The sequence below is a fragment of the Octodon degus genome, unplaced genomic scaffold, assembly GCF_000260255.1.
Source record: "Octodon degus isolate 3935 unplaced genomic scaffold, OctDeg1.0 scaffold00009, whole genome shotgun sequence".
Lineage (NCBI taxonomy): Eukaryota > Metazoa > Chordata > Mammalia > Rodentia > Octodontidae > Octodon > Octodon degus.
The window spans coordinates 12,487,578-12,514,773 of NW_004524585.1; the positions used below are offsets into that span (position 1 = coordinate 12,487,578).

The 27,196-nt window shown below is 51.1% G+C and overlaps 1 protein-coding gene across 4 annotated transcripts in view; it reads left to right on the forward strand.

Moving 5' to 3' along the window:
* Window positions 1–27,196, forward strand: part of Ppfia4 (PTPRF interacting protein alpha 4) — a 49,266-nt gene extending 22,070 nt beyond the window's left edge. For 2 of the 4 annotated variants that reach the window (XM_023708069.1, XM_023708070.1), the window contains exons 14-29: window positions 1,265–1,373; window positions 2,875–3,083; window positions 5,002–5,242; window positions 5,588–5,623; window positions 5,836–5,969; window positions 6,278–6,444; window positions 8,624–8,717; window positions 9,200–9,281; window positions 9,809–10,009; window positions 10,624–10,686; window positions 13,713–13,888; window positions 17,866–17,963; window positions 18,532–18,707; window positions 20,849–20,917; window positions 24,181–24,358; window positions 24,549–24,621. In XM_023708069.1, the coding sequence (XP_023563837.1) occupies window positions 1,265–1,373; window positions 2,875–3,083; window positions 5,002–5,242; window positions 5,588–5,623; window positions 5,836–5,969; window positions 6,278–6,444; window positions 8,624–8,717; window positions 9,200–9,281; window positions 9,809–10,009; window positions 10,624–10,686; window positions 13,713–13,888; window positions 17,866–17,963; window positions 18,532–18,707; window positions 20,849–20,917; window positions 24,181–24,358; window positions 24,549–24,607 (2,092 nt within the window). In that variant the 3' untranslated portion in view covers window positions 24,608–24,621. Of the gene's footprint in view, window positions 1–1,264; window positions 1,374–2,874; window positions 3,084–5,001; window positions 5,243–5,587; window positions 5,624–5,835; window positions 5,970–6,277; window positions 6,445–8,623; window positions 8,718–9,199; window positions 9,282–9,808; window positions 10,010–10,623; window positions 10,687–11,860; window positions 11,952–13,712; window positions 13,889–17,865; window positions 17,964–18,531; window positions 18,708–20,848; window positions 20,918–24,180; window positions 24,359–24,548; window positions 24,622–24,885 lie in introns of those variants that run through there. The other 2 variants (XM_012512991.2, XM_023708072.1) reach the window with 2 other exon arrangements.

The window sequence follows — 27,196 nt, forward strand, 5'->3', positions numbered from 1 at the left end:
TTCTGACAAAACTGAACAAAAAAATGTGATATGATTAAAGGACAATTTTGTATTTGTATAACCAAAATAGGATAGATATATAGCTACTTTCTTTTATTTCAATAAGAAGAAAGATCTGTACTAATAGTGTTTGGACAGCATATCATGTCTGCATCTTGTGCTATGAATGACTGCTACAAAGACAACAATGTGCAATGTATTAATTGTTGTAACTCTCCTACTAACCTTTTTTGAAGCTGTCACATTGCAAATTTTTTCTCAATAAAATTATTTTTTATAAAAGAAAAAAAAGAAAGGTGAAAGCACATAGGTATGTGTGGAGGAGAAGAAAACAGGTATGTGTGGAGAATTAGAGAAAAATGAACTTGAGGGGAGAAACATGGGGTGTAGGTTGGTAGAAACTCAAGTGCCATCTTCAAGTTCATCAGGAATTACTGTAGCAGAATAGAAATACAAAAAGAGGTGAAGAACAGAGATATATAATGAGAGCTGGGATTCTGCTTTTTCCTTCCAGTAGGTGACCAGAAGAGCTACCCTTCATTTAATCAGAACTGTCCCAGACTATTCCAAGCCATTTAACACTGTATGCGTTCCTTATTTGCTGGGAATTCTTAGCTTTGACTGTATGATCACTGACCCATCACTGAACTGGAGCTGAGTTGTAATGGGAATGAAGGGCGTCACTTGGCCCCCAGCTGAGAAAGCACAGAAACATCAGAGTAGGCTTTTAGACTCTCCTGAGACTGCTTCTCTCATCCTAGAACCTAGCCTCAGCCTTTGGTACAGCTTTGAGGTCTCCCAAAGCTTCCTGAAGATGGGGACATACTGGGTAGAATTTTAGCCAAATTAGGAACTCAGTCTACATTATCAGAAAACCTGAGGAAAGTTTCTGGGGGAGAATATCAAAAGACAAAGCCCTTCAGCGATCATCCATCAGACCTCTCAGTGCCTGCAGCCCTCCTACAGTTCTGGGCAGAAAAGGTCAGAGAACCAACACTTGAATACCTGACAGGGAACTCAACTTTTTAAAAACATAATAAACTATGAGAAGATCCCTCTTATGCTAACTGGAAAGCTGCTTCCTAGAACTTTCTCCCTAGGTGATTCTGACACTGGAGCAGCAGAGCCTAAGTCTTGTGCTTGTGTGGCAGCTCCACGAACATGTATGATCACTGCATGTCTGGTGAAACTTCTCTGAGCTGAAGACCGGTTGGGTCTCTTGGTCCTTAGGGGTGTCCTTTCTCTTCCCTGCCGTCCTCTCAAGGTCGCACATGGGCAGTGCAGTGGACGTGAGGTTCTCCTTGAGCGCCACTGCCCGTGCACCCCCAGGCCTACATCGCCGGTACTCCGCCCTGAGGGAAGAATCGGCCAAGGTGAGCAGGTGGAGGGGTAAGTGTGTGGAGGTCTCCCTGGGGAGTTTGGGGTCAGTTTGGCTCCGTGCCTGGCTCCAGTTACACAGACGACTGGCATGTGGTGCAAATCCTCCCCTGTCTTCCCCCATATCCACAACAGCTGCAGCCCTGGGGTTGGGGCCATTGTCAGCTGCAACAGCTGTGCCCCCCCCTGCCTTGGCCTCCTGGTGGGCAGGAGGTAGGGGCTGGAAGGCAGCCAGCAAGGTCCCAAGGCCTCACTGAAGCGTGTGTGCGTGTGCCTGGATGTGCAGGCGTGTGTTTCTGGTGTTCATGGAGGGGCCGCGGGGGTAAGATACAATTGGCAAGCTTCCTGGAACAACACTTGTGATTTATAGGGGGAAAGGAAGGATGACAGGTTACCTGGCTCTTGGGATGGCACCTGGAATTTTCTGAGGAGCAGCTGTGGTCTCACCCTGTATAATTTGGCCGAGGGAGATTGAGGAAAGTAATGGAAGCTAAAGTGCTGTAAAGGCTGACTTCCGTCTTCTGGAGGAGTCTGATTCCTGCCTGGCCTGCTAATTGTTAGTCCTGTGCATGTCCAGGTCCTCCACATGCTTTGGGGCACTAGCAGATACAGATAGAGACGGAAGGAGAGCCTGGTCTGCTGGGGGAAACTTCTCTGCCCTTATGGAGCCCAGGCTGATCATAATCTTTTTGTCCCTCTGTCCTTTTCTATTTCATTGCATAGACACAGAAGCCACCCAGGAACTCAGACTAAATGTGACAGGAGCTAGAGCAGAACCCTAAGGGAGCATTGGGGGAGCTTGGGTCGTAGAGGCCACATGTTGGCAGCCCACCCAGGCCTGGCTATTTCCTTTCCTTCCACTACTTTTCTGGCTTCCTCAGCTCCATTCTGGTTTTCTCTTCTTCGGGACCTTGCTCTGCTGAAGAGGTTTATAGGCTGATTTTGGAAAAGCTACTGCCACTCAGAGTTGATCCTGTAATGTGCTCCAACTCTGGGAGACACAAGACACTCATGCCTGCCTTGGTCCCCAGATCTAGTCATCTTTTGTGGGTTTGTACAAACAAAACCAACAGCCTTTACATAGTGTCTGTTTTTTGCCCAGACTCTTTACTGAAGGGGTCACCTGCATTTCTTCACTTAAGCTTCACAGCTACTGACAGGGCAGGTATTGTTGCTGTCCCTGTTTTACAAATGAAGAAACTAAGGCACAAGGAAGTTAGGCAACTTTCCCAGTATTTGGTGGAGCTGAGATTCAAGCCAAGGTGGTCTTTCTGGAGTCTGTTCTTAGTGACTCTGTTAGCTAACCCTTGTGTGAGCTGGAGAGCAGTTCTCAGGCCTTACTGTACAAACAAACCACCTAGGAGTCAGATCTCAGCTCAGTGGCCTGCATGTGTACCAAGCTCCTTAGGAGATGTGGTGCTGGGTGGGGCGGGGAGCTCTCCTCCTCAGCTGTCTTGGTGTCTGATTGCTACTCCTGTACCCTCCTCCTCCACTCAGGACTGGGAGCCATCTCCACTGCCCGGTGTGCTGGCCCCCAAGGCCACTGCTGTCTTTGACAGTGACCCTGAGATCTCTGATGTGGATGAGGATGAGCCAGGGGGTCTTGTGGCCTCTGTCGATTCTGTCTCACCCAGTGGCCACTCAGATGCCCAGACTTTGGCTGTGATGCTGCAGGAACAGCTGGACGCCATCAACGAAGAGATCAGGTTGGGGCATGACAGAGGCTGGGGCTGCCTGGAAGGACTGTGCACTGCAGGAAAGGTTCTGCCTTCATTTGCCTCTGACAGCTGCGCCTTCGAGGGTCATAGGCGAGCAGCCCTCAGTGGAGCATCAGGCAAGGTTCTGGCCCAGTTCTGTTCTAAGAGGAGCAGGACCTCAGGCTGATTCTTAGGATTCCTCTCCCTTTCCCAGGTAGGGGTGTGGCCAGGCTTAGGAGGATGAACTGTGCCCAAGGCTCTCATCCTGCCCCTTAAGATTGTAGCTCCCATTTATAAACACCATTACAATAAATCCCTCTATTCATTAAGAGAATGTAACTATCTATCCTAACCATTTTGAATACACAGATACAAAATGGACATACATCTGTATCCCCTTTTCTTGTTAAGTTCCGTTATTTGAATATTATAGGTGTGTTAACTCAGCAAAATATTCTAAAAGAGTCCAGTAGTCCATAATAGCAATGGGTCTTCTGCTTCACTAGCAATGTCAAAAATTGTTGACCTGCGCCCCCTACAGCTCAACATAACAGCATGGCTTTACTTCTTATACTTTGTTTTTATACTTTTCTGCTGGATGGTTAAGACCAAGGTAAAGCAGGACCTATGCAACCAGAGTTGTAGCTTTTGGGTCTGATAAGGTCAGTGAAATCCCCTCAGGATTTATCCTGAGATCCTGTACTTCAGATTGTAGAACCTTTGTCAGTGTCAGCCATGTGGATGAGTCACGGCCATTGCTTGGCCAATGCGCTCTCTGTGAAAGCCTGAGAGAATGTTTTCTCTCCATGTGACTCTCCTTAGGCACACTCTACATCATCGATCACTTTCCTGTTTGGCCCCATAATCTCCTTGATCAGAACATTTGGGACACTACCAAGTTACATGACGTTACAGTACAAGTTCTCATAGTGTTTGTAAATAGGATATCATGTCCCCATCTTGTACAGCAATTAACCACTAGGAAGAATGTATGCAATGTGTTAATTATTGAAACTGTCCTACTGATTTGGTTTGAAACTGTCTCATTGCTATTTGTTTCTCAATAAAATTATGGAAAAAAAAAAAAAAAGATTGTAGCTCCCACTGCCGAGGCTGGGTCAGGGTGGAAATTTCATGTTGCTGTCACTCTCACCCTGTTCTTTGGAGTAGGCAAGGTGACCACTGTGTTTTGGACAACGAAATAGAAGTTCAGAGTGGCTAAATGACCTGCCCAAAGCCACACGGTGTGCAGCAGAGCTAAGGTGCATGCTTAGGCTGCTGTGCCATGGCTGCCATTCCGAATGAGGCACAGAACAGAAACTGGTGGCAGAGAGAATGATCAGGATCTTTGCTTTATCCTTTCTGTTTTATGAGCTTTTTTAAAAATGTATTTGGTACAGGGTCTCACTCTACCCAGCTCAGACTCTAGTGATCCTTCTGTTTTCAGCCTCCCCAGCTCTGGGATTACAGGCACGCACCACCACGCCCAGTCTCAGTGGCTGGCCCAGTGTGCCCATGGGTGGGGATAGCATGGCATGTGGTACTGGGGATCGAACCCCAGTCCCTACACTTGCCTAAGCGGACACTTAGTCCACTGAGCTATCTCACTGGTGCGTGTTCTGAGCTTTTTAATGTCAGTAACAAGCAGCCAGGGATAATCTGAGCCAAAATATATAGCTTTACAGGCCGTTGAGGCTCAGCAATTGCCATCCATTGGGATTTCACAAGCCAGTTACAAAGAAGGACAGAGGGAGGGGGAGGAGGGAGCAGGAGAGGGAGGGGGAGGGGAGGGGAGGGGAGGGGGAGAGGGAGAACTAAGCTCCAGACATTCTGTATCCTGAAGGTGCCACAAACTGTGTGGCCCCAGGGTAACGAGTGGTAGTCCTTGCTGGGCTAATGGCCAGATCTGGTTCTTCCTTCCTCCCAGGATGATCCAGGAAGAAAAGGAGTCCACTGAGCTCCGTGCGGAAGAGATTGAGACGCGCGTGACCAGCGGCAGCATGGAAGCCCTAAACCTGACGCAGCTGCGCAAGCGCGGTTCCATCCCTACCTCGCTGACCGCCCTGTCCCTGGCCAGTGCATCTCCTCCACTCAGTGGCCGCTCCACGCCGAAGCTCACCTCCCGCAGTGCTGCGCAGGACCTGGACCGAATGGGGATCATGACCTTGGTGAGAGCTTTTGGGCAACTGATAAGCCGGATTCCCCTTAGTTAGGCCCACCACCTTCTTCCCACATGTGAGGCCACCAACATGTCCCAAGTAGCAAAGGGCTTTCTTAACGCCCTTCCCTTGGACAAGCATAGAATGCCTAAGAACCTCTACTGCCCACATTGCCCCTCTCTTCCGGAGGTAGCGTTGACTTCATTGTCCAGGCCAGTGTTTTTCAGTGGTGACATTCTGTCTAGACCCAAAAGACACTGAATAGTCCGTTCTCATCCTGAGACCCCGGGGCTGCCCCTAGGGTGGGCTTGGGCCTAGGGCTTGCCCCTGCTCACCCTTTTCTTTTTCTTCCAGCCCAGTGATTTAAGAAAGCATAGGAGGAAGCTGCTGGTGAGTGTTGCCTGGCGGTGCAGGTACTCATGGGTGATTATTCCCAGGCCCTTCCCTTATGGCGTCTCCCCCAGGGCTTTGGGGTCTGAGTCTGAACTTGAGAGGGCCTCCTGATGGTTGCTCAGTCTTCTTGTTCCTCTGCCTCATCTGGGCTGGGTAGGCAAGCCCCAGATCTTACCCTCTACCCCCTGACGGCTCCACTATCTGTTCAGTCGCCAGTGTCTCGGGAAGAGAACCGAGAGGATAAAGCCACCATAAAATGTGAGACTTCTCCTCCTTCCTCACCCAGGATGCTGCGGCTAGAGAAGCTTGGCCACCCAGCCCTGAGCCAGGAGGAAGGCAAGAGGTAAGTGGAGCCGTCCCACCTCCCATCTCTCTGTCCCAGAAGCCATAGAATCCTTCCTTCTGCCTATGAAGAGACTGCATTTCACCTGTCCCAGGTGCTAGAGCATCTCATTTGTCTTTGAAACACCCTCAGGTGTTTGGTCAAACCTTACAATCAGATCACCTGCTCTAATTGTATCCCCTCGCCCTTGCCCTTCCCCCAACCTCAGCACCCGTGCTAAGTTCTTTTGAGCTCTAACTTCTACCTCTCCTGCTGTAATTTAAGTATATTTCTTCTTATTCTGCCCTCTTCTGGCTGTCATCCTCTAGTGCCTTGGAAGATCAAGGCAGCAACCCCAGCAGCAGCAACAGCAGCCAGGACTCATTGCACAAGGGCGCCAAGCGCAAGGGCATCAAGTCATCCATTGGCCGGCTGTTTGGGAAGAAGGAGAAGGGCAGGCTGATGCAGCTGAGTCGGGATGGAGCCACGGGACATGGTCTCTGCCCCCTTCCTAGCAGAGGGCTGGGGGCGCACTGGGGAGTCAGAAGCAGAGGGTGTCCTGGGGCTGCCTTCTCTACCTGCCTTCCCAGGGCTGGAGGTAGAAGCTGTGGGCAGCACATGCCAGTGCCAGAGCAATTGCAGTTTTCTGTTAGCCATGTCCTCACCGGACAGATGGCCCCTGCAGGGGGCAAGCAGTTGTACTTCAGTGTGAGGTAGCATCTGGATGGCCATTTACTTGGCTTGCTGTAGCAGAGATTCCTGGATGGAGGGAAAGGTCTGACCTCTGTGGTTCCTGTAGTTGAAAGGCTCTCTGATGTACTGTGTAAGACCTTTAGGAGGATTGTTTCCCTCTTTTGGTCTTTTTGAGAGAGGGTCTCACTATGCAACTCAGGCTGGCCTTGAGCTCACTTTGTAGCCCAGGCTGGTCTTGAGCTCACAAAGATCCACCTGCCTTAACCTCCCAAGTGCTGGGACTGCAGACATGCATCACCCTCTACCCCCTGACAGCTGTGAGAAATTTCTTAGTTCTGCCTTTGAAGGAGTCAGTTCTTGATTAGAACTTACTTTTGGTACTCCAAATGTGAAAACACCCACTGATGGCTTTGCAGACATTTAGTTCAAGAGAATGTTTGGGCAGGGCAACACTGTTATCATCACTGTGGTATAAGCTCTCAGTCATGCTTGGTGTGCGGGAGGTACACAATGAGCATTCACTTTGTTCCTTCTTCTCCCCTATATTCTCTTTCCTTTCTTATTTTTTTTCCCTTCTTTTCTTTCCATTACCTCTTCAGTCTTTTGCTTAAGTACTTACTGAGTACCTTCTGTGTGGCACAGTACAAGGTGTTGGGGAGACAGCTCATTTCTCAAGGATCCTAGTATCTAATGAAAAGGAAAGCATAAAGAGATACTTCCAGAACAGCACAATGGAGATAAGCCCAGGGTGCTTCAGGAGCCCAGGCCTAGCTGTAGGGTGATGGTGCTGGCAGGAAAGGCTTCCTCCACTGGGCATTCTGAGCCGGAGCTGGAGTGCTACTGGAAGGAGTCTGTGTGTGCAGGAGGGGGTGCACTCCGAGGAAGGGAACAATGTGTGGGCGAGAGGGCTTTGTATGCTGTCATCTGTGTTCAAAGTGCAGTAGGAGGATAGGAGAGGGGAGAAGCATGCCAACCTCTGAGCTTGAGGGAAGGCTTAGAAGTTTCAGAGGCAATGGGAACAATGATGAATTTCTTGTTGGGGAGGAGCTCCATCAACTAGAAGAATTTCTTTTGAACCCAAATGCATAATTAGACTTTCTTGCACATCAGGAAGGTGTGAATGGGAACAGAGTTAGTGAGGGAGGAATACAAGGGAGGAGGAAGAATGAAAAGAGGAGGAAGATGAGGGTGAGGGGCCCAGGAGGACGAGGGAAAGAGGGCACCCCTGTTCAGACTGTGGGAGTCTCAGCCCAGGAACAAGGCAGAGCTTTGCCTTCCTCCCCATCCTCAGGGGCAGAGGGATGGGCAGGCAGCAAGGTCTGACCAGGGGCAGAGGTGTGCTGGGAAAAGCCTCATGGTTTCCCGTGCCCCCCATGCTTGGCACTGAAACCCGTGACAGCATCTCAGACTGCTTACCGGATATCCCACGCCTGCTGCCCATGTGGGCTTTGAGGAGTGGCCAGGACACATGAGTCCTAAGATGCTACTCTTTGCCACAAATTCTGTAGGGCTCCAGCGTGAATTCAGGAGACCCTCAGTGGAAGACAGCAGAGTGTGTTCCTTTTTGCGATCTGTACGAATGGGTGCACCCAGAGAGACAGGCTGGGAGATACTTCTTTCTGTGCCGATAGCCCCACCCTGAGCTGGATCCAGATGATGCTCTCAGAGCCTTGCAAGCCCCTGGGTCTGCCCTCTGAGTTTTCTTTGCCTGTAGGCTTGGAGTAGGGACAGGTTCTTTCTAGGATTCTAGGGTGGGGCAACTTTGGTCTGTCTGACTGGAGATACTCCCAGGGCTGAGGCTACCAGTGAGTCCTCCCAGTGCCACTCTGGATGTAGGACCTTGGGAGGAAGCTATAGGAATCATATGAGGTCTGTCAGACCCTACACTAAGGAGCCTCTTGTTGCTTCTGCTCCTCCTCAGTGGCCCAGCCCAAGAGAAGAGAAGCAGGAGGCCACTGACACAGGCTTCTCTTTACTTCCAGTTCTGCTAACAGACTCCGAGCTCAGTCTGCAGGAGTCTATGGTGCCTGCTAAGCTGGGGACCCAAGCAGAGAAGGACCGGCGGCTGAAGAAGAAGTAAGAGCCGCCAGGGTGGGGCCCAGGCCTCAGCCCACTTTCCTTCTTCTCAGCTGCCATGGGACTGAGCTCAGGGAGCCAGAGCCCAGCCAGGCCCTTCTTGAGCTCAGCTGGTCCATGTGGGCACATCAGGGTATGTCCTGAGTTAGGAAGAGGTGCTTAGGATGACCCTAGGGAGAAGGAAGCAAGGGGTTTGTGAGAAAGTGCCCCAGGGCCCACAGGGAAGGGCATATTGCAATGTTCAAGTTGGTATATGTAGGTCGTGTGCCCACAGTAAGAGTCCCTCATCCTCTGGGCATGGAGGGGTGGGTGTCCTGCCTATCGTTCAGTGTCACATGGCTCCAGCATAGAGCAGCGCAGTCCATGGGTGGGGCACCAGGGAAGTGAACGTCCCCACTGTTGGCCTAGCGCAGTGGTCCCCAGGAACCAGCCTGGTCAACGCAAGGAAAGACTAGTGAATTTGCTGTTCCTCCTTTTACAAGACACCAGCTGCTTGAAGATGCCCGCAGAAAAGGAATGCCCTTTGCCCAGTGGGATGGCCCCACGGTGGTCTCCTGGCTGGAGGTGAGCCTGGACAAAGGAATCCACCCTGGTGTGTGGAGGGAAGATTGAGTGGGTTGGGACAAGGATGCCTGGAAAGTGGGTGGCGCCCCTACAGCCTCTCCAGTATGTTCTTCCCCTGTCAAGTGCACATATGCCACCCCAAGTATTCGTCTGTCCTCACAGACACACTTAGAACCAATTTTGGAGGATGTAATTGATTCTGCTTACTGATGCCTCACAGGCAGCTAAGTTTGGATAAGAAGGGTCAGTTAATAGCCATTTTGGCTCTTAGCGCTTTCCCCTAGTAGCTGATCAGGTTGTGATACTGAGAAAGTCCTTTCACCTTCCTAGGTCTCTGATTTTTAATCTGTAAATGGTTTGATGGTAGTCATCTCTATTCCTAAGCTCCTAGCTGTGCTCTGTGTTGGTTATACTGAGACTATGGGTGAGTCTGGCCTTAGCCCCTGGCTTGGTGTGGCCAAGCTCTTGGCAGTGGGGCCAAGTCTTGGGGGAAAGACTTGACTTATCCCTATACCTCATGTCTGCAGCTCTGGGTGGGGATGCCTGCCTGGTATGTGGCAGCCTGTCGGGCCAACGTCAAGAGTGGTGCCATCATGTCCGCCCTGTCGGACACAGAGATCCAGCGGGAGATCGGCATCAGCAATGCCCTGCACCGGCTCAAGTTGCGGCTGGCCATCCAGGAGATGGTGTCACTTACCAGTCCCTCTGCCCCACCCACCTCGAGAACAGTGAGTGGCCTCCTTTACCTGGGACACTCATAGGGGCCCTGGAATAGTTTGCAAAGCCTCCCCTTGGTCTTGGGAATATGGTAGCCATGCACTCTGCCCCTTCCCATCCGCACAAAAGGTGTTCCCCAGTCTTTAGGAGGGGGTCCCGCAAGCCTGCCTTGCTGCCTCCTCCATGCCACCCATGAATTCCGTTTCCCCATCTCTGCCTGACAACAAGTTCAGATCTCTGTGATGGGAATTCTGGGGTTCAGCTTGGAGGAGGTAGAGGTGTAGAGCATTTGAGCATTCTGCCCCCTGTCGTCTAACCTTAACACAAGCTCAGATCTCACTATCATTTATCTCTGTGATTATGGTTAGCCCTCACTGTAGTCAGCACCATTCATTCATATCTACCCAGGTAACATGCCCTGAACACTTTCTGTACACACCACCCCGTGCTAAGCAGTGCAGATACAAGGCTAAAAGTGATGCTCAGAGCTAGCCAGCGCGCAGGGCTCTGGGCCAGGCATGTGGCAGGACTCAGGGAGGGAGCTTTGTCCTGGTCCTTGGGATCTGGGCCTTCTGGATTGTAGGGACCCCAGCCAGGACCAATTAGGTGTCCTCTCTGCCTGTAGTCTTCCGGGAATGTCTGGGTCACCCATGAGGAGATGGAGACACTCGCAACATCCACCAAAACAGTGAGTGTAGCCCTGGGCTGTGGGTCTGGGGTTAAAATTGACGACTTCCATGAGATGAGGGGAAGGTCATGAGTGCTTGGTGCCCCTGCTGTTCATCAGGTCCTGGTCTCAGGGTGGAGGGTCAAGGGGAAAGAGGTGAGATTGGGAGTGGCTTGTATCTGTGTGTTGTGTTCCAGGGGACATAAGCTTACCTACGGCCCTGGGCACATTGCAGTGGAAGAGCCTGGGCTAAAGAGGGCTGTGCCTGGGTGAAGGCCTGAGTTCCAAGTTCCTTGCCCAGGGCTTGATCCCTGGGGCAGGAGCAAGGCTGGGAGAGCCTGACACTTTGTTTGGCTCCCAGTCAACCCTGCAAGGCATGGAAGTGTGTTTCTGCCCCCACATTTGCTCTCCTCACACCACACACATGGATACATGCACCAGCCTTCTGCTTCCTCTAAACCATGCCAGCAGCTTCCCCTGGCCACTCAACTAGCTGCTGGGGCATCTTCTGCCTACTGTCTGTGGGCCCCGGGGAGAGGTTGCTGGGTTTCTTGACTTTGCTTGTTTCTCCTGACACGCGGCACTTGCTCCTGCTAGGACAGTGAGGAGGGCAGCTGGGCTCAGGTAAGACTCCCCTCCTGCTGGGACAGTGCTCAGAAGGTCAGGATGGCACCCTTCCCACAGGTGCCCTGCCCTTCAAGTGCTCGTGTGTGCGTCCCTCTTCACACTAGCAGCCCTGGATGCAATCTCTCGGCTTCTGCTGGACTCCCTGCCAGTGCCCCTTTAGCTCTCTGCTGTAGTTTCTCAGGGTGGCGGGCGAGGAGCCCTGGAGAGTTGTGCCCTGTCACATGCTTAGTTCTTCTCTGCACTTTGACTCACTTCCCAGACTCAGATTGGTATGACTCTCCCTCTCCTTGTCCCTGTCACTCTGGTGAATGAGCAAAGGCCTCTCTCTCATTCATTTAGTGTATAAATATTCACTGAGCATCTACCGTGCATTATGCCTTTCTGAGCTTTCTGTATACAAAAGCTATTGAACAAGTACAGCAGGCATGGAGCAGCAAACAAAGGAATAATATTAAGACACAATAGCAATAAGGATCAATAGGACAATATTAACAAATAAACAGTGTCAGATAGTGATAAGTGCTGCCGAGAAGACTGAACCAGGAAACAGCACAGTTTACTCCTACAGGGAAGCCCCATCCGCGTGAGACAGGGACTGGTCAGCAATCACGGGTTCACACAGCAAAACACTATGCAGCAGAGAAATGGAGGGATCAGAAGTAAGTGAAATGAAACATGCAAGTCCTGATAGCCTCAAAGAATTGGACACTAAAATTCAAAGACAAGCAAAGTTAATAATATAGTTTAGAAGAATAGACATGAGTGATTGTAAAAACTGAACTTATTTATTTATTTATTTATTTATTTATTTGGTACAGAGTCTCACTATGCAGCTCAAACTCATAGTGATCCTCCTGTCTCAGCCTCCCCAGTGCTGGGATTGCAGGTGTGTGCTACCACGCCTGGTTTCAGTGGCCAGCATGACATGTGGGTCCTGGGATTGAACCTGGATCCTTGTGCTTGTGAGGCAGGTGCTTAGACTACCAAGCTATCTCGCCAGCCACTGTGAACACATTTTTAAGGCAGGGGAGTGCTGGACAGAAAGCCAAGCAGGGCGGTTACCTCTGGGAGTTGTGGTAGGAAGTGGGAAAGGGCAGAACAGCGTGAAGGCGAATTCAGTGGTACTGAGAGCGAATGTCTGGTCTTTCACTTCAATGCTGCCTGCAATTTTATTTTATAACTTTGCTTTATTCTCATTGCTGAACACATGTGACACGTAGCTCTATATGCATCAACAGTTTCATGTTTAAAGGCGGCAAAATAAATTTACCAACTTGAAAACATAAAGAGAAGCCTAAGGGCCGGCCAGATAGCTCAGTGGATTAAAGCACCTGCTTAGGCAGATGCAGCAGCTGGGGTTCAATCCCCAGGCCTGCCATGTGGGCCACACCCCTGGGGCATCCTGAGATAGTGATTGAGACTGAGCGTGGTGGCACACACCTGTAATCCCAGCTCTTTGGGAGGCTGAAAACAGGAGGATCAATACGAGTCTGATCTACATAGTGAGATCTTCTAGACCCTCTAGACCCTTACTAAAATACAAAAAAAAAAAAAAAAGAGAAGCCTGGTGAAGGGTTGCTCTTAAAACTAAAGCTTTCTAAAGGTGGCATTCATGGAGCCCATCTTGCTCAGGGGTGACTTCTAGTTGGCACAGAAAAGGAGCTACAGGAGGAACTTGGAGCAGAGGACCAGCCATAGAGAACTCTGGCTATTCACATGCAAGCCCCCCTCCCCTCCTTTGTTTTGGCTCCTGGTTTGGGCCAGTGTTTCACACACTTGTTGGCTGTGAGGTCAGCCGTTTTCCAGAGCGAGGCTGGCCTGCGTCGCTGCTCCACAGGTCCACTGGGCTCAGTGTGCTGGAGGCCTGTGGAGAACCAGGGAGGCAGGCTGGCTGCACAGCACTGCATGTGCATTCCAGAATCGACAAGAAGGGTTCATATTTTCTGCTGCCTGGATGCTTGCTTGCTTCTGTTCATTAGCATAGATAATTGATTCATGAGTGGAACTTGATCATTTTGAGATCTTGGAAAGCTCTGCTCAAAATCTCCCACCTTAGCTGGCCATGGTTGTGCACGCCAGTAATCCTCTACCCTGGGAGGCTGTCAGGAGAATCACAAGTTCAAGCCCAGCATGGGTAGAATAGAGACTTAGAGAGAACCTGTCCCAAAGTAATTTTTTTTAAGGGCTGGGGATATAAATCAGTGTGAAGGTCATGGGTTTAGCACTGCAAAAACAAAAAATAAAATGCTCCCCCCCTACTCCTCTCACCCCTTAGTTGAAGGAAACTGAAAATTTGCTGGGCCACCCTTCTTCCCCTTTTAGAGGAGGACTGGTTATAGTTTCTCCCAAGCGGATATGCCAGCAGCAACTTGGTAGCATTGCCTTCTCCCCCACATAGCTGCCTCCTTCTCGCTCCCCAGACCCTGGCCTATGGAGACATGAACCATGAGTGGATTGGGAACGAGTGGCTGCCCAGTCTGGGGCTGCCCCAGTACCGCAGCTACTTCATGGAGTGCCTGGTGGATGCTCGCATGCTGGACCACCTCACCAAGAAGGACCTGCGGGTCCACCTGAAGATGGTGGACAGCTTCCATCGGTGAGTGGGGCTGGAGCCGGGGCCGCCGCCCCCAGCTGGTGGGGGTTGTCTATGTCCAGGAACAAAAGTGCCTCTCCTCTTTCCATGGCCAGGTCTAGTTGGGACCAGGTTTACCTCTTGAGAAAGTCTCACCCTTGTTGAATTTTCATCTTATCCTGCAGTTTGAAGATGTGATCCTTCTCTCTCTAACCCTTGAGAGAAAAAGCATTCTCTGTAGTATCTTCTTTGAGATTTTTTCCATTGAGGCCTGAATTTCATAGCTTGTCTTTGAGCTGGCAGAAATCTGCTTACCCTGAAAAGACTCAAACTGAATGTGAAATTTAGTTTGGTGTCTCACTCCCTCTAGGCGGAAGGACAAAGGATGTCTAGGCCTTTTTCTGCTGAAATCGCAGATTGGAGCCCCTCAGCTTTGGACTCATTCTTTGGTGCAGGAATCCACCAGTCCTCTTTTCCTCTTCACTGAAGAGATCTCTTCAAAAGTGTGGTGGTGGAGGCTCCAAACTGGCAGCCCATGGGCAGAATTTGGCCTTGAGATATGTTCTGTTTGGCCCACATATGTTTTAAAAACCGTGAATTTAATTGCCAGTACTTAAACAGGGGGAGATTTTATACAAACTTCTGGCTTCTCTTGAAAGACACAGAGCTCCGTCTGTACATTCTGGCACAGAAGTGGCCTACTACGGGTGGAGAGTAATGCCCTCACAGGGAGGGTGGGCCTTCTCCGGGTCCTTCCAGGCCCCTGCAGCCTGCCTCCCTCACATGCATTGGTTTGCCTGGTCCACTGGGCATGTAAGTTGGAGAGTGAGGTGGGTGGCAACAGTTCCAGGAACCAATAGCTGTTGTGGTCCTTTGTAGTGTCCAGCACCCAAGAGCACAGACTGCTGTTTCAGCCGGGTCTTTTACCTTGAGTGGATAATGTTGGGTGAGGCTAGAGTGTGTGGGTTTTCAGGGTTTCCTCAGGGCCCTGTAGATGATCCCAAGGATGTGGGGGCTGTTGATGACTCCCAGCTCATAAAGCAGAACTTTGTATGTGGAAGGGATCTAGTTAGCTTCCTCATGTAATGGGAGCCCAAGGTCACTGAGGGCTGTTGGCAGAGCACAGGTGGAATAGTGTGCCAGCTCAGGGCCACCACTCTGCAGAAACTCCTGTCCTGGAACCCTGGCCATCCTGACCTGGGTGCCCTGAACACAACTTGTGAGGCCCAGCTTGCGAGGGAAGCCTGTGTCGTCCTGCTGCACTCCCCTCCCCTCCCTTCATGGGGCTGAAAGGGAATCCTTTGTCTCTGCCCAGGAGGCTGCCAGACCTAGCTGCACCTGTCCTCTGCCTGGTGATTGATAGGGCTCGGGAGGAGGACTGGTCCCTCGCCAAGCTGGGATGTGCTGGGCTGCTGGAAGATGTCAGCCAGCCTGAGCCTGCACAGTGGAAGTCCTCCCTCAGCCCCTGTCACCGGAGTCGGGAGCAAAGCCCTGCCTGCCACCTGGTTCCAACTGGGGCTCCATGTTTCGAGTGCTTTGGAGTTTCTACAGCATTTTCATATGCCTCACTTCAGCTATGCATTTACCTGCTTTTCTTCCATCTAACATTTCATAAACATGTTCTAAAGTCTCAAAATCTTCTTAGAAATTATGATTTTTATGACAAGAAAGAGATGTGTAAAACTCTTATTTTACGGACAGAGAAAATAAATCCAGTAGAAGTTGAGGAACAGCAGGTAACTCGGCTTGGTGGTGATAGAATTGACTGACTCCTCCTTCTCTTGCTCTCCTGTTCTTTTTTTTTGGCAGAACTGGGGATTGAACTCAGGCCCTTGTGCTTGCCAGGGAAGCGCTTATTCCACTGAGCTATCTCTCTGGACCCTCTCCTATTCTTTTTAAGACCAGATCGTGCTATGCAATTCAGCCTGGCCTTAAGCTCACTTTGTAGCTAGCCCAGGCTGGTCTGGAACTTGCAACAGTCCTCCTGCCTCAGCCTCCCAAGTGCTGGGATTACAGGCATGGGCCACCACACCTGGCTTCTTCCTTCATCTCTTGTTACCAGCTCAAAGAGCTTTTCATTGGACAGGGTGTTCTGCTATGTGGGTTTCCCCAAGGAGCTCCTGTTTGAGTCAGACCTACACACATAGTAATCAGAACCTTCATTCTAGCAGTGGTCCTGTTTCTGAGTGGCCCAGGGGCTGGGCTGAGCCCTTTTACTCATTGTTACCACACCCTGAAAAGGGAAGGAGGACCCTATCTTACAGGGGCTTAGTGACCCTCAGCTTACAAGTGGCAGAGCCAGACGTCAGACCCAATGCTTTGGAACAGCTCTGAAAGTCATAGGAACAGTCCTGAATATTATAGCAAGTGAGGTAGAATTAGACAGCTTCTACCCTCTCATGTTAGGCCAAGGCTTAAGTCAGCAGCTTGAGCAATAAATGGGCATATGGGGTTCTTTGGTACTGGGAATTGAACCTAGGACCTTGCATTTGCCAGGCGGGTGCTGTGCCACGGAGGTATATCCCCTTGCCCATAAATAGGTATGTGATCCAGAGAGGATTCCTAGAAATGATGCTCTGTGCTTTGAGGGAGACAGAAGGGCTTGCTGGCCACAGCTGAGGGGAGAGAGGGGAGAACAGTTTGCCTAACTTAATCTCAGAAAGCAGAGGCCTCATGAATGCAGTAAGATGCAGTTGCAGTTGGGAGGGTCCTTCTGCTCTGTTCCTCCATGGACTGAGAGACCCAGGAAGGCTGAAGGACAAGGCAGTTTCCATGCTAAGCAGCAGCCTTCTGGGCCTCCCAAGGTGCGACAGGCTGCCTGGAGAAGCCGAGGTGTCCTGGGTCCCTGGACCTGTGCAGGTCCCAGCTCAGTGTACTCAAGGATGCTTTGGGGGTGACTGTTGTGTGAGGAGGGGCTCGGATCCCTGGTCTGGGGCCCCTTCTGACCCACAGCCCATGGCCCTCAGGCTGGCTTAGGTTTCATTTATGCAGTGTTTATCCTGGCTTGCTACTTGGTAATTTCTCTTCATAATTTATAGGAATTATTTCATTTAATTCATTAGGCATTTATAAAAGAATACCTATGATGTGCTAGAAGTTTAGGATCAGTGAACAAAACAAAATCTCCTGCCCTCCTGGATCTTATACTCTAACATTGCTTAGAAAGTTAGAACAGCAGGGAATGTTAAAATGTTCTCCTTACATCCTAAGGAACAATACATGAGTTCAATCCCTGGTTCCGAAAAAAAAAAAAAAAGGAACATTACATGTAAGGTATATGGCTAGACAAAAAGTTTTAGGGAAAAAATTAGACCACATAAGGGCGATGGGAGTGTGGGCCAGTGCTAATGATGGTGTTGGCATAGTTTTAACTCTGATGAACAAGGTGACAAATGGGTTGCACTGAGAAAGTGACATTTGAAAACACTTAAAGGAGAAGGAGGAGTAAGCTATGTTTCAGGGAGGGGCTGGATGTTCTGGGAGCAGTGACCAGCCAGTGTAAAGGCCCTGAGGCATACAAGTCTAGGCAGCCTCTGTGTTCGAGGACTCAGAGGGGTGTGCTTGTGGCTGCCACAGAGAGAGAGAGAGAGAGAGAGGGTAAGGAGAGCCACAGGGTGGTCAAATGAGTCAGGGAGCCCATTGTGCCGCATCATGTAGAGATGAGGCAGGGAGTATAAAAGGAGCTGCTTGCTTTTTCCTTTTTTTGACTATGGTTGATGAGGTCTTTGTTATTGGTGTGCTTGGAGAGATGGGTTGTGTTGGTTTCATTCAAAGCACTTCTGTTCCATCAGTCATTCCCATACTCTAGCTGACAGGGAAAATATGAGGCAGCAGACAGGGAGAGAGAAAGAGAGGTGTAACCTTGGCTCCCATGCAGCCCCGCTGGCAGCTTGTGCCCCTTGTGCTGGCTCCACACCTGCTGGTGCAGGCAGGGCACATGGGAAGGTGAGAGAGAGCATGACCCCACTGAGGTTGTGGCTGTGGCCACTGTGTGCCCACAGAGCCAGTCTTCAGTATGGCATCATGTGTCTGAAGAGGCTGGATTATGACCGGAAGGAGCTGGAGAAGAGGAGGGAGGAGAGCCAGCATGAGATCAAGGGTAAGCCCCTCAGGCCGCGGGCTGCTCTAAGGGGGGTGGCAGGCAGCAGAGAAGCAGGAGAGAAGGCTCTGTGAATCTCAGGAACCTCCGAGCCCCGGGGGAAGATGCAGCCTCGGCCCGATGAAGGAGCCGTTTTCCATGGCCAGTGCACAGTCTTAACCTTGCTAAATCCACTCTGGGACGGCAGCCTCCAACCAGAAAAATGGGACCAAGCCCCAGGCAGTGCCTTAGACTGGTGTGCTTATGGACTTTGATCGGTGGGGTTGGGTGGGAAAGACAGGCAGGATTTAGAAAAACCTTTAAAGGTGGAAAATGAGGCAAGGCCACTCTGGCCTGGGGAGAGGGAAGACCTGCGCAGGGATTCTGGGGAGAACACCCAGAGACTGTTGGCCTGACCTAGGCCTACAGACTGGCAGGGATGGAGGGAGGAGGGGACAGATTGGAGAGGTGGGGGAGGGCAGGAGCCAGAGAGCAGGCTGATGGGCGCTGAGAGAGCCGTTCTTGCCCCCGGAGAGGTCTGGGCCAAATTTGCTGTCTCTTTCTGCCTTTTGCTTCCTCTGCCCTCCAGATGTGCTGGTCTGGACCAACGACCAGGTGGTTCATTGGGTCCAGTCCATTGGGCTTCGGGACTATGCGGGCAACCTGCATGAGAGTGGTGTCCACGGAGCCCTGCTGGCCTTGGATGAGAACTTTGACCACAACACGCTGGCTTTGGTCCTCCAGATCCCCACACAGAACACACAGGTCTGCAACCCTTTCATCAAGCTGTCTCCTTGTTACCCACACGTACAGGCTCTGAGATGTGCTAGGAATGAGGGACTTTTCTGGGCCATTGCAGCATTCTCAGACCTCCAAGAGTGGTGCCTGTGCACAGCTAAAGCCATGTGGAACACGTGTGACCTTCACCTGTGCTTGTCTCCACACTGCTGTGGCCACTTCATATCCTCCCAGCTCTATGTCGTAGCTGAGACTCTGCCTTTGTCTCCTCAACCTGCTTCTCTGAGCAGACAATCCAGATCTCCTTTGTCCCCATAGAGATCTACTCCTGGGCCTGTGGGCCTCAGAACACTAAATATACCAGAGAGCACAGCCCAAGGCCTGCCCATGCCAGGACTTTGTCTGCCTGTCAACAGCAGAGATTACACATCTTCTTGAGTTTCATTTCATAATTATTACAGAGCTGTCATCCAAGAATATATCTAAGTTCTCCTGAACCTATTTATACTTTTGGCCTTTCTAACTTCCTGTGGGTAATGGGATTCTAAAAGTACTAACAGTTGTGTAAAGTGCTTCCTGATTTTATTTGCCCTAAATATGCCCCAGGGGAGGGTGCTGCTCCTCATAGTTTAAGTTCTGGAAGGATGCTGGTATTTGACCAGTTCTCACCTTTTGTGAAAACTGAATTTCTTTCTGCTCTGATCGTATTGCCCCCTGGCCCAAGCCTTTGTCTCTCCAGCTGGAGTGGTCTTAATTCTCTTAGCCTTTCCTCATATAGGCCCGCCTCTGTCCCCTGATCTGTTTAGCTGCCCTTGTCTGGACTGTTTTGCAGCTGCCAGATTGCTTTTGAAACTCAGCCACCAGTGCTGCAAGGGCTATTCTGGGAGTAGACACGTTTTGGCTTGAGGGAGGGTAGGACTGTGTGGTCTCAAAGTTCTGGGTCGTGAGCTGGCCTTTGGGGTGCACAGCAGCTCGCAGGGCCAGTGTGTCCTTAGTGCCCTCTCCTGACCAGTGAGTGACAGCTCCTAACCAGTCAAAATGGGTAGTGCAGACCCCCACTTTTCTAACAAGAGCTCAGATTTTCCCCCAAACATACTCTCTACACCTGACTTAGCTTCCACTGCATTTGCCACTTTCCTGGCTCCTTACACAGCTCCGCAAGGTGTTTTTGAAAATGATACCTATCCACTTAGCTTTTCTTAACCAGAAGAACAATGTCATTGGACGCTTGCATATTTATTATGCTTCTCCTTTCAGGGTAGACTATCCTTACAGAGTGCTGTGTTTATTATCTTCTACTCAGGAATGGCTTTCTCTTTCTTTTACTTCCCATTTACTTCAAAAACTCATTCCCATTCTACTTCAGAATGCATCCAGATTTTGTGGCCAGGAGTAACTGTGGCCTGTACATTGTAGCAGAGACACCTCCCTGGTGCTTCCGCCCCATTCATATTTTCCTGACCTATTCATATTGCTTAGCTAGCAGAGGAGGTGATGTCTGACTCAGTGTGGACTTCTTCATTTAAAAGGGTCAAAATATTTGATGGTTGGAAGTTTTGAAATTTTCCTGTGTCTGGCATTTTCTTAATGAGTTAATTTCTGGGAAGCTGAGAAAAAGCTGTTGTGTGCTGCACAGCTTGGAGCCGCTGGCAACCATGATGGAGTGGGCTTCCTAATTTAATTTTGTCCTCTGGGTCCTTGAAATGCATTTATTTAATCCAAGTAAATTAAGTTCTGTTTGCTCGTGGTGTGCATGCTTTTTCTTACACCCTACCAAAAGACAGGCAGGTACGATGTTCCCCTAGTACGTAAAGCCAATCCTATATTTGTTCTACAATCCCTTTTAAAAATATTACATTTTAGGCTGAAGAGTTAGCTCAGTGACATAAGTGCTGGTCTGGCAAGCACACAGTGTCCTGAGTCTGATCCCTGGTACCCCCACCCCCAAAAAATACATTTTTTTCTAATTTTATAAGGTTAAAAGTTTAACTTCTAACAGGACACTGAGGTTTGTTACAAGGACTAGCCTCAGGTAGGTGGTGAAGGTTTCACATGAACTAAATGTACCAAAGTCCTGCCCCATCTGCCCTTAGGCTCCGGGAAACAGGGGGAAGATGGTATGAAGGTCATTGACCACAGAATTTCCTCTCTTACTCTGTGGACTCCAGGCTCGCCAGGTGATGGAGAGAGAGTTCAATAACCTGTTGGCCTTGGGTACAGACCGGAAGCTGGATGACGTGAGTACCTGGTCATGAATCAAGGGTCTCACAGATTTGGTCACTGAAGTTCATGAGTTCTGCATCCCTGGGCCATGACTGGTGGGCTGGCCTCTGGAAGGCCAGGCTTCACTGGGTTTGTCTTTGGGCAGCAGTAGGTTGTGGAGAAGTTTTTATGAAACTCCTTTGTGGTATAAAAGCAGAAAGCTCCTCTATGTTATACTTCTAGCATCTTCCAGCTCTGTGCCCAGAATTCCGTGCCACACAGAATCAAAGTTTTTCCCTCCCAAAGACCACGTTATTATGATAGCACCTTAGTTTTTGTCTCTCAGGCAGCTAGCACATCTCTGTCCTGTCCAGTAAGACTTGTTAATTTTATTAGGTCTTACCTTGGAGTTTAAGGACGGCCCTGACATCTAGAGCCGCAGTGCTCCCTTAGAGATGCCTACAAAGCTCACTGGTTTCCTAAGGATGTGGCCCCTCCTCTCCCCTGCCTCCCCCATGCTCACTCTCCTATCACCAACCTTGCTTGCCCTTGCTGGTCAGGTCTGCTGCAGATGATTTGGCTCCAAGCAAGTTCAAAAACAGCCCAGACTCAGTTTATTTTTAGCTTTTCCATCTTCAGTCAGATCATTGTTGCTTAGTTGGGTTTAACAGGGCTAAAAACCACCTTGGTGGAATGATTTCTTTGCCTCAATAGACAGGAAGGACACACTCAAGAATATACCTCATTGGATGAGATGTGTTTTCTTCACAGAAGCACCTGATGTTGGGGGCAAAATATACATAGTGTGTGACAGAGATACATTCCAATTGAGAGATAAACTAATACTCCTCCAGCTAACTCCACTCTCAGAGACCTCAATTTTCCCAGTGCTCCTGGGACAATGACCACACACTCAGTTCCCACATACCTAGGACCTTACCTCTCTGGAAAAGTGATATATATATATATATATATTTCAGGAAATGCATTTATTTATTAGTATGGAACTTTCTCATATAAAAAATGACTCCTCAGTGTTTTTTTTTTTCTTTTCTTTTTTTGTCTTTTTGAGACAGGATTTTGATATGCAGCTCAGGCTGGTCTTGAGCTCACTTTGTAGCCCAGGTTGGTCTTAAACTCCCAATAATCCTGCCTCAGCCTCCCAGTGCTGGGATTATAGGTGTGTGTGTCACCACGCCCTGCCTCAATTCTTGTACTCTTTTGAATGCCTGTGCCAGGGATGGACCAGGCATGGTGACACAATAATGACAGAAATTTCATTTTATGCTCACTGTCACTTATGGGCAGGTTAGTATCCTCATTTTACAGAAAATTGTCACTCAGATATGTTGCTATGGCCCCCTGGCTGATGTGTGTGGCCGAGTAGGCCTGGGGCAGACTGCCTCCGATTCCTGCATCCTGCCCTGTATCCCATTCCTGGCTGGCCTTGGAGGCTTCAGGCCTTGGGTGGAGTGATGGAGTTAAGTGGGTGAAACCATTGGGCAACACAGTGGGATTTCTGGGATGCATCTAGGGTCCAGCCAGAGAGGAAGTTTGCAGGAAGCTGAGAGGGGAAGCTAGGTCCTAGGAATGAGGGGAGATTGGGCGAGGTGGCAGTATGGGTGGAAGTCTGAAATCTAAGGATTTTAGAAAATCTAAGCCTCTGGGCCACCTAGCACTTCATCAATTCCTTGAGCTATCTCTTCTTCTTCTTCTTTTTTTCTCATTAAACATTTTATTCATGTGACCCCAGAACCCAGCAGAATCAAAATCAACCCAGTTAAACCCAGCCTGCCTGGCAACCCTCCTTGTGGCCCGGCCCCAGGGTGAAGCGCTGGCTGCAGGACGGCTGCGGCTGCGTGGCGTCCAGGCTGGATGGGCGCCTTGCTCACACAGCGTATCTCTTCTAAAAGCTAGGCTTCTTGCCAGTTCTGGTTCTGTTTCCCCTCATGGCTCTGAAAGGCTTCATCCAGTTTTCCCTCTTTGTGAAGATCAGGACCCAAGAGGAGAGGAACAGGAAAAACATGCTGGTCAGGGCACAAGGGAAGAACAGAAACCAACCCAGAGGGTTGGCTGAAGGTGGAAAGGGGACCAAAGGAAAGAGGTGTGCACTAGGTAGGGGGAGACAAAGTTCCCGCTAAGCATGGAATGGGGCTCCAGTGTAGGAAGCTAACTGCCATCCATTCATTTAAAATCTATTTACTGAATGTCAGCAGTCTTCCCAGATGCTACTCAGGAGCTGGGACTACAACAGAACAGAAAGGTCGCATATCATAATTTCTGTATCCTTTCAGGAGATAAAGGAAAGAGGAGGAAGACGAGAGAGAAAGGGGGAGAGAAGATAGACAAAGTACGAGGGGTGGAGGGAGAGAGTGAGGAGACCAGGAAAGGAGAAATCAGTACTAATGAAATGATCTAGGTCCACGTAAAAGTGCTGCTAAGATGGAAAGTAGGACAGAGGACCTGGAGCTGAGGATTGATTGGAGCAACTGGCCTCCACAGATGAAGGATATGGGGCCAGGAGGGCAATAGTGTCCCTACTCACGCTGGTGCCATGCTGCAGCCCTTGAGAACATAGTGGTGGAAGGAGGCACAGCCACAAAACAGGGTGGGTGGGAATCTAAAGGATGGGGTAAGGAGGCCTATGGGGTTGTGGCCCTGCCTGCCTGTTGGCAGAGATACTTATTTAGAGGAGACTGGTGTCAGTGAAGAGGGAGGTAGAGGGAGGCCACTTGCCATGCGCTTTGGAGGAGCGCATCTCTGGTCATCTGCTAGCATTATCACTGTCACATCTGATCCCATTGGGGTACGTAGCCTGAGAGTGGGTAGGGTAGATAGTGTATCCCCATTTCACAGCTGAGGTGCTGAAGCTCCCTAAAATCACATGCTAGAAACCCAGGACTGGAAGCCAGATGTCCTGGCTGCCGGCACAGGGCTCTTGCATTCTGTCTAGGTGGGGGCCCTAAAGGGACAGGAGAGCGAATGTGTGAACTGGTGGGTGATCCTGTGGGGTGGTTCAGAAGAGGAATAGCTTGGAAGCTAAGTGGGCACCTCGAGCTTGGTTTGAGAACATGGAGGTGAGCGGGGAAAGCAGGGTTTGACTGCTGGATGCCAGCTCTTGACCTCCCCCACCCAGGTAGGGTCCGTTTTTTTCTCTGGGAGTCCTACATGTCAGCCCGACTTAAGGGGGAAGTGACCTTGCTCGCTTCACTTCAAAAGGGTACGAGGGATCAGTGCCCAAGCCAGGCTGGAGCGAGGGTGTGATTCTAACCCACCCTCCGCTTGCCCCCTGGTACAGGGCGAGGACAAGGTGTTCCGGCGCGCACCGTCCTGGAGGAAGCGCTTCCGGCCGCGGGACCACCACAGCGGCGGCCTGCTCGGCGCCTCGGCCGAGACCCTGCCGGCCGCCTTCCGCGTGTCCACCCTGGGACCCCTGCAGCCCCCCGCGGCCCCGCCCAAGAAGATGCTGCCGGAAGGTGAGTGGCGGTGGGCCTGGCGCCGTGAGGCCGGGGAGAGTGAGGCTGGCGGCGGGCGCCCCGCGCTGTCGGGCTGGGGCTGCGGCTGCACTAACGCTGCGGGCGGGGGCGCTGCCGGAGGCCCGGGGCCGGCGTGTGCGCGCACTAACCCACCGCTCTGTGTTCTCCCGCCGCTGCCGACTCCTGCCAGCCGGGACGGCGGGGGCGCAGAGACTGGAGACCTCCACGGTTCGGACCTACTCCTGCTGACCCCCACCCTCCCGCCCGCCCCGGGTCTGACGGGGTGTGCCCCCGGCTCGGGGTAAGTGGCCAGGCTCTGGACGCGGGCCTCTGCCACCGGCCGGCCCCGCAGGCCCCGCACCGCTCCGCCAGCCCTGCCCCACTGCCCTGCCCTCTTCAGGGGCCCGGGGCGCTTTGCGCTTGGGAGCATGCTGCAGACCTTGCCGCCACGCCGCCGCCACCTGCCTATCACCTGCCCACCGACTGACCCTGACCCGCGTGGCCTGTCTCTGTCTCTTCTCTTGTAGCGCACTCCCACTATCTCTACGGACACATGCTCTCCGCCTTCCGGGACTAGCCTCGGCCCCCAGGGCTGGTGTCCTCCTGGTTTCACTGGCCCAGACGGCCCTGAACTTTCCTGCTCGTTCCCCTTCTTCCCACGGCTCCTACTCTCGTCTGTGACTTTCCGGTTGCTCTGGACCACAGAATATACTCATCCAGTCCCTCGGCATCCCACTATCCCGACTCCCACCTCGTGCCCTTTGTAAGTCTCCTAGATGTGGCTGAGGTCTCCCTGTGCAGTGGAGACGCCGGGGTTGCCCGTGCCTGGGATTCTCCGGGAGGGAGAGAAGGGCAGCCCAGGGTGGGTGTGACGCCACCTTGTGTCTTCTGGACCTAACCTGGTCTAGACTTCGTCCTCCTCCAGGATCAGGATCTTAGGCCAAGGCCAGAGATGGTCCTTTCAGGAAAGGGGCATTTCAGACTCTGTCCTGCTTGAGTTATGCTGTCTCGTGGTCCCTGTCCCCTCTAATCCTTTGTATCCGGTGGTCTGAGGTTGGTTTTGACATCTCCAAAATCAAGCATCCGCTAAACCATCACCACAATTTGCAGATCCTGTCTCTAGGACTTGCTTGGGGGCTGAAGAGGTGCAGGAGACCACATTCTCTCTCAGGATGGTGAGGCCAAGAGAAGGACTAAAGTAGAAATGCGGGAGCCTGGCTTAAGCTGAATCAATCCTACATGTGAGTTTAGGAAGAGTCAGAGGAAAATGGACCCCAGAGCTTTGGGCCAGGGGTGACTGAGGGTGAGCAAACTCAGCCCATGCTTGGTGCAAAGTGTAGCAGGCAAAGCAGAGAAAGGGCTGATGGCTTGTGTAGCAGGAAGCCCCAAAGACAGTGGGGATGCTCCAGCCCCTACCCTGAGGGAGGGAGTGCCTTCTGGGCTGGGGGGATCTTGGCCTCTGAGGCAGAGCAGATCTGTGCTGCTAACTCTGCCACCAGCATCCCTTCCCCCATCTTTCTCTGACTCACTTCCCTAATCCCAGACCCATAAGAATAAACCTTATGGGTCAGTTGAATATGCATTGACCCTAAAATCAGGTTTGAGAAAAAGGCAGCCTGGAATTTCCTTCCTCTGACCCTCCAGGAAGAAAACAAAGCTTCCTTTTTGGTGCATCATGTCCCTGGTTGAGGAAATCCAGTATTGATGAGGCAGACATTTTTCCTTGTCCTCAAATCATCCAGCCCTTTTTTGGGGTTCTTGTGGTGTCCAGGGACTGTCTTCTTTGTAGAAATTCCTGAGGTCCATGCAGCTTCCACCACTTTAACCTCTTTCCCTAGCAGCAATGGTGGGAACTGGGCCAGAGGGATGCAGGTGCTGTTTGTGAGGATTGGTATTCCCAAGAAATTCCTCTTCCTCACCCGTTCTTCCAATTTAACAAGGTGCCTAAGAGTGTATGGTAGGTTGATGGAACTTTGGGCTTCGTTGAAGAGGGAGGAGAGGTAAAGCATCAGGCATGTTTATTGGAGGGAGGCCAGCACAGTGTCATCCTACAGGTGGCTGGAGCAGCTGGTTTGTGACCTGATCAGGGTTGAGCTGGGCTGGGCTAGAAGATGGGACAATAGGCCAAAGTACCCTGTCCAGAGGAGTGAGAGAGAGCTGTGTCGTGTATTAGGGCCTTGTGCTGCTGTGTGGTAGAGGAGACCTCACCAGTGGGGTAGCTGGGTGGGCTCTCACCGGTACTGGGGCAGGCAGCCACCTGCCCTTGCTCTTGTTCCTTGTTTCCTGCCCTTCCTGTCAGGCTACTGGGAATGGCGATAGGTGAATTAGTGAGTGGAAAAAGAATTGGATAGAGAGAAAGAGCCCCATTACAGGGCTATGGATGCTGAAGTTATGGAGAAACCCTGGGTTCCTAAGATTAGTGGAGTTGAGTACTAGGAAGGCCATCTAACTCCTTCAGGGGGCTGACTGTCAGTGGGCTAGGTATAAGGGAAGATCAGCCCCAGGCTGCCCTCCCTATGACAACTCTCACATGGTTGGCCATATCATAGTGAAGCAAGTTGGAGGAGTCAGGTCCATTGAGTGCCTCTTGGCAAGGACTGCAGCATGGAAGGAGGAGAGAAGACTGTGCACGTGAGAGACAGCTGTTGTCTTGGTGTACCCTTTGCCTCATAGTTGATAACGTTTTCTTTGGAGAGCCACATTGACCCAAGCCCTCCTCGCCAGCCTCCATCTCTCCCTAGGGCTTCTCAGTACTGTATTGGCTCAGTGCATCAGGAGCAGGTGTGTGGATGTGTGTGGGTGTGAGTGTGGGTGTGTATGTACCAATAAACAACCTGA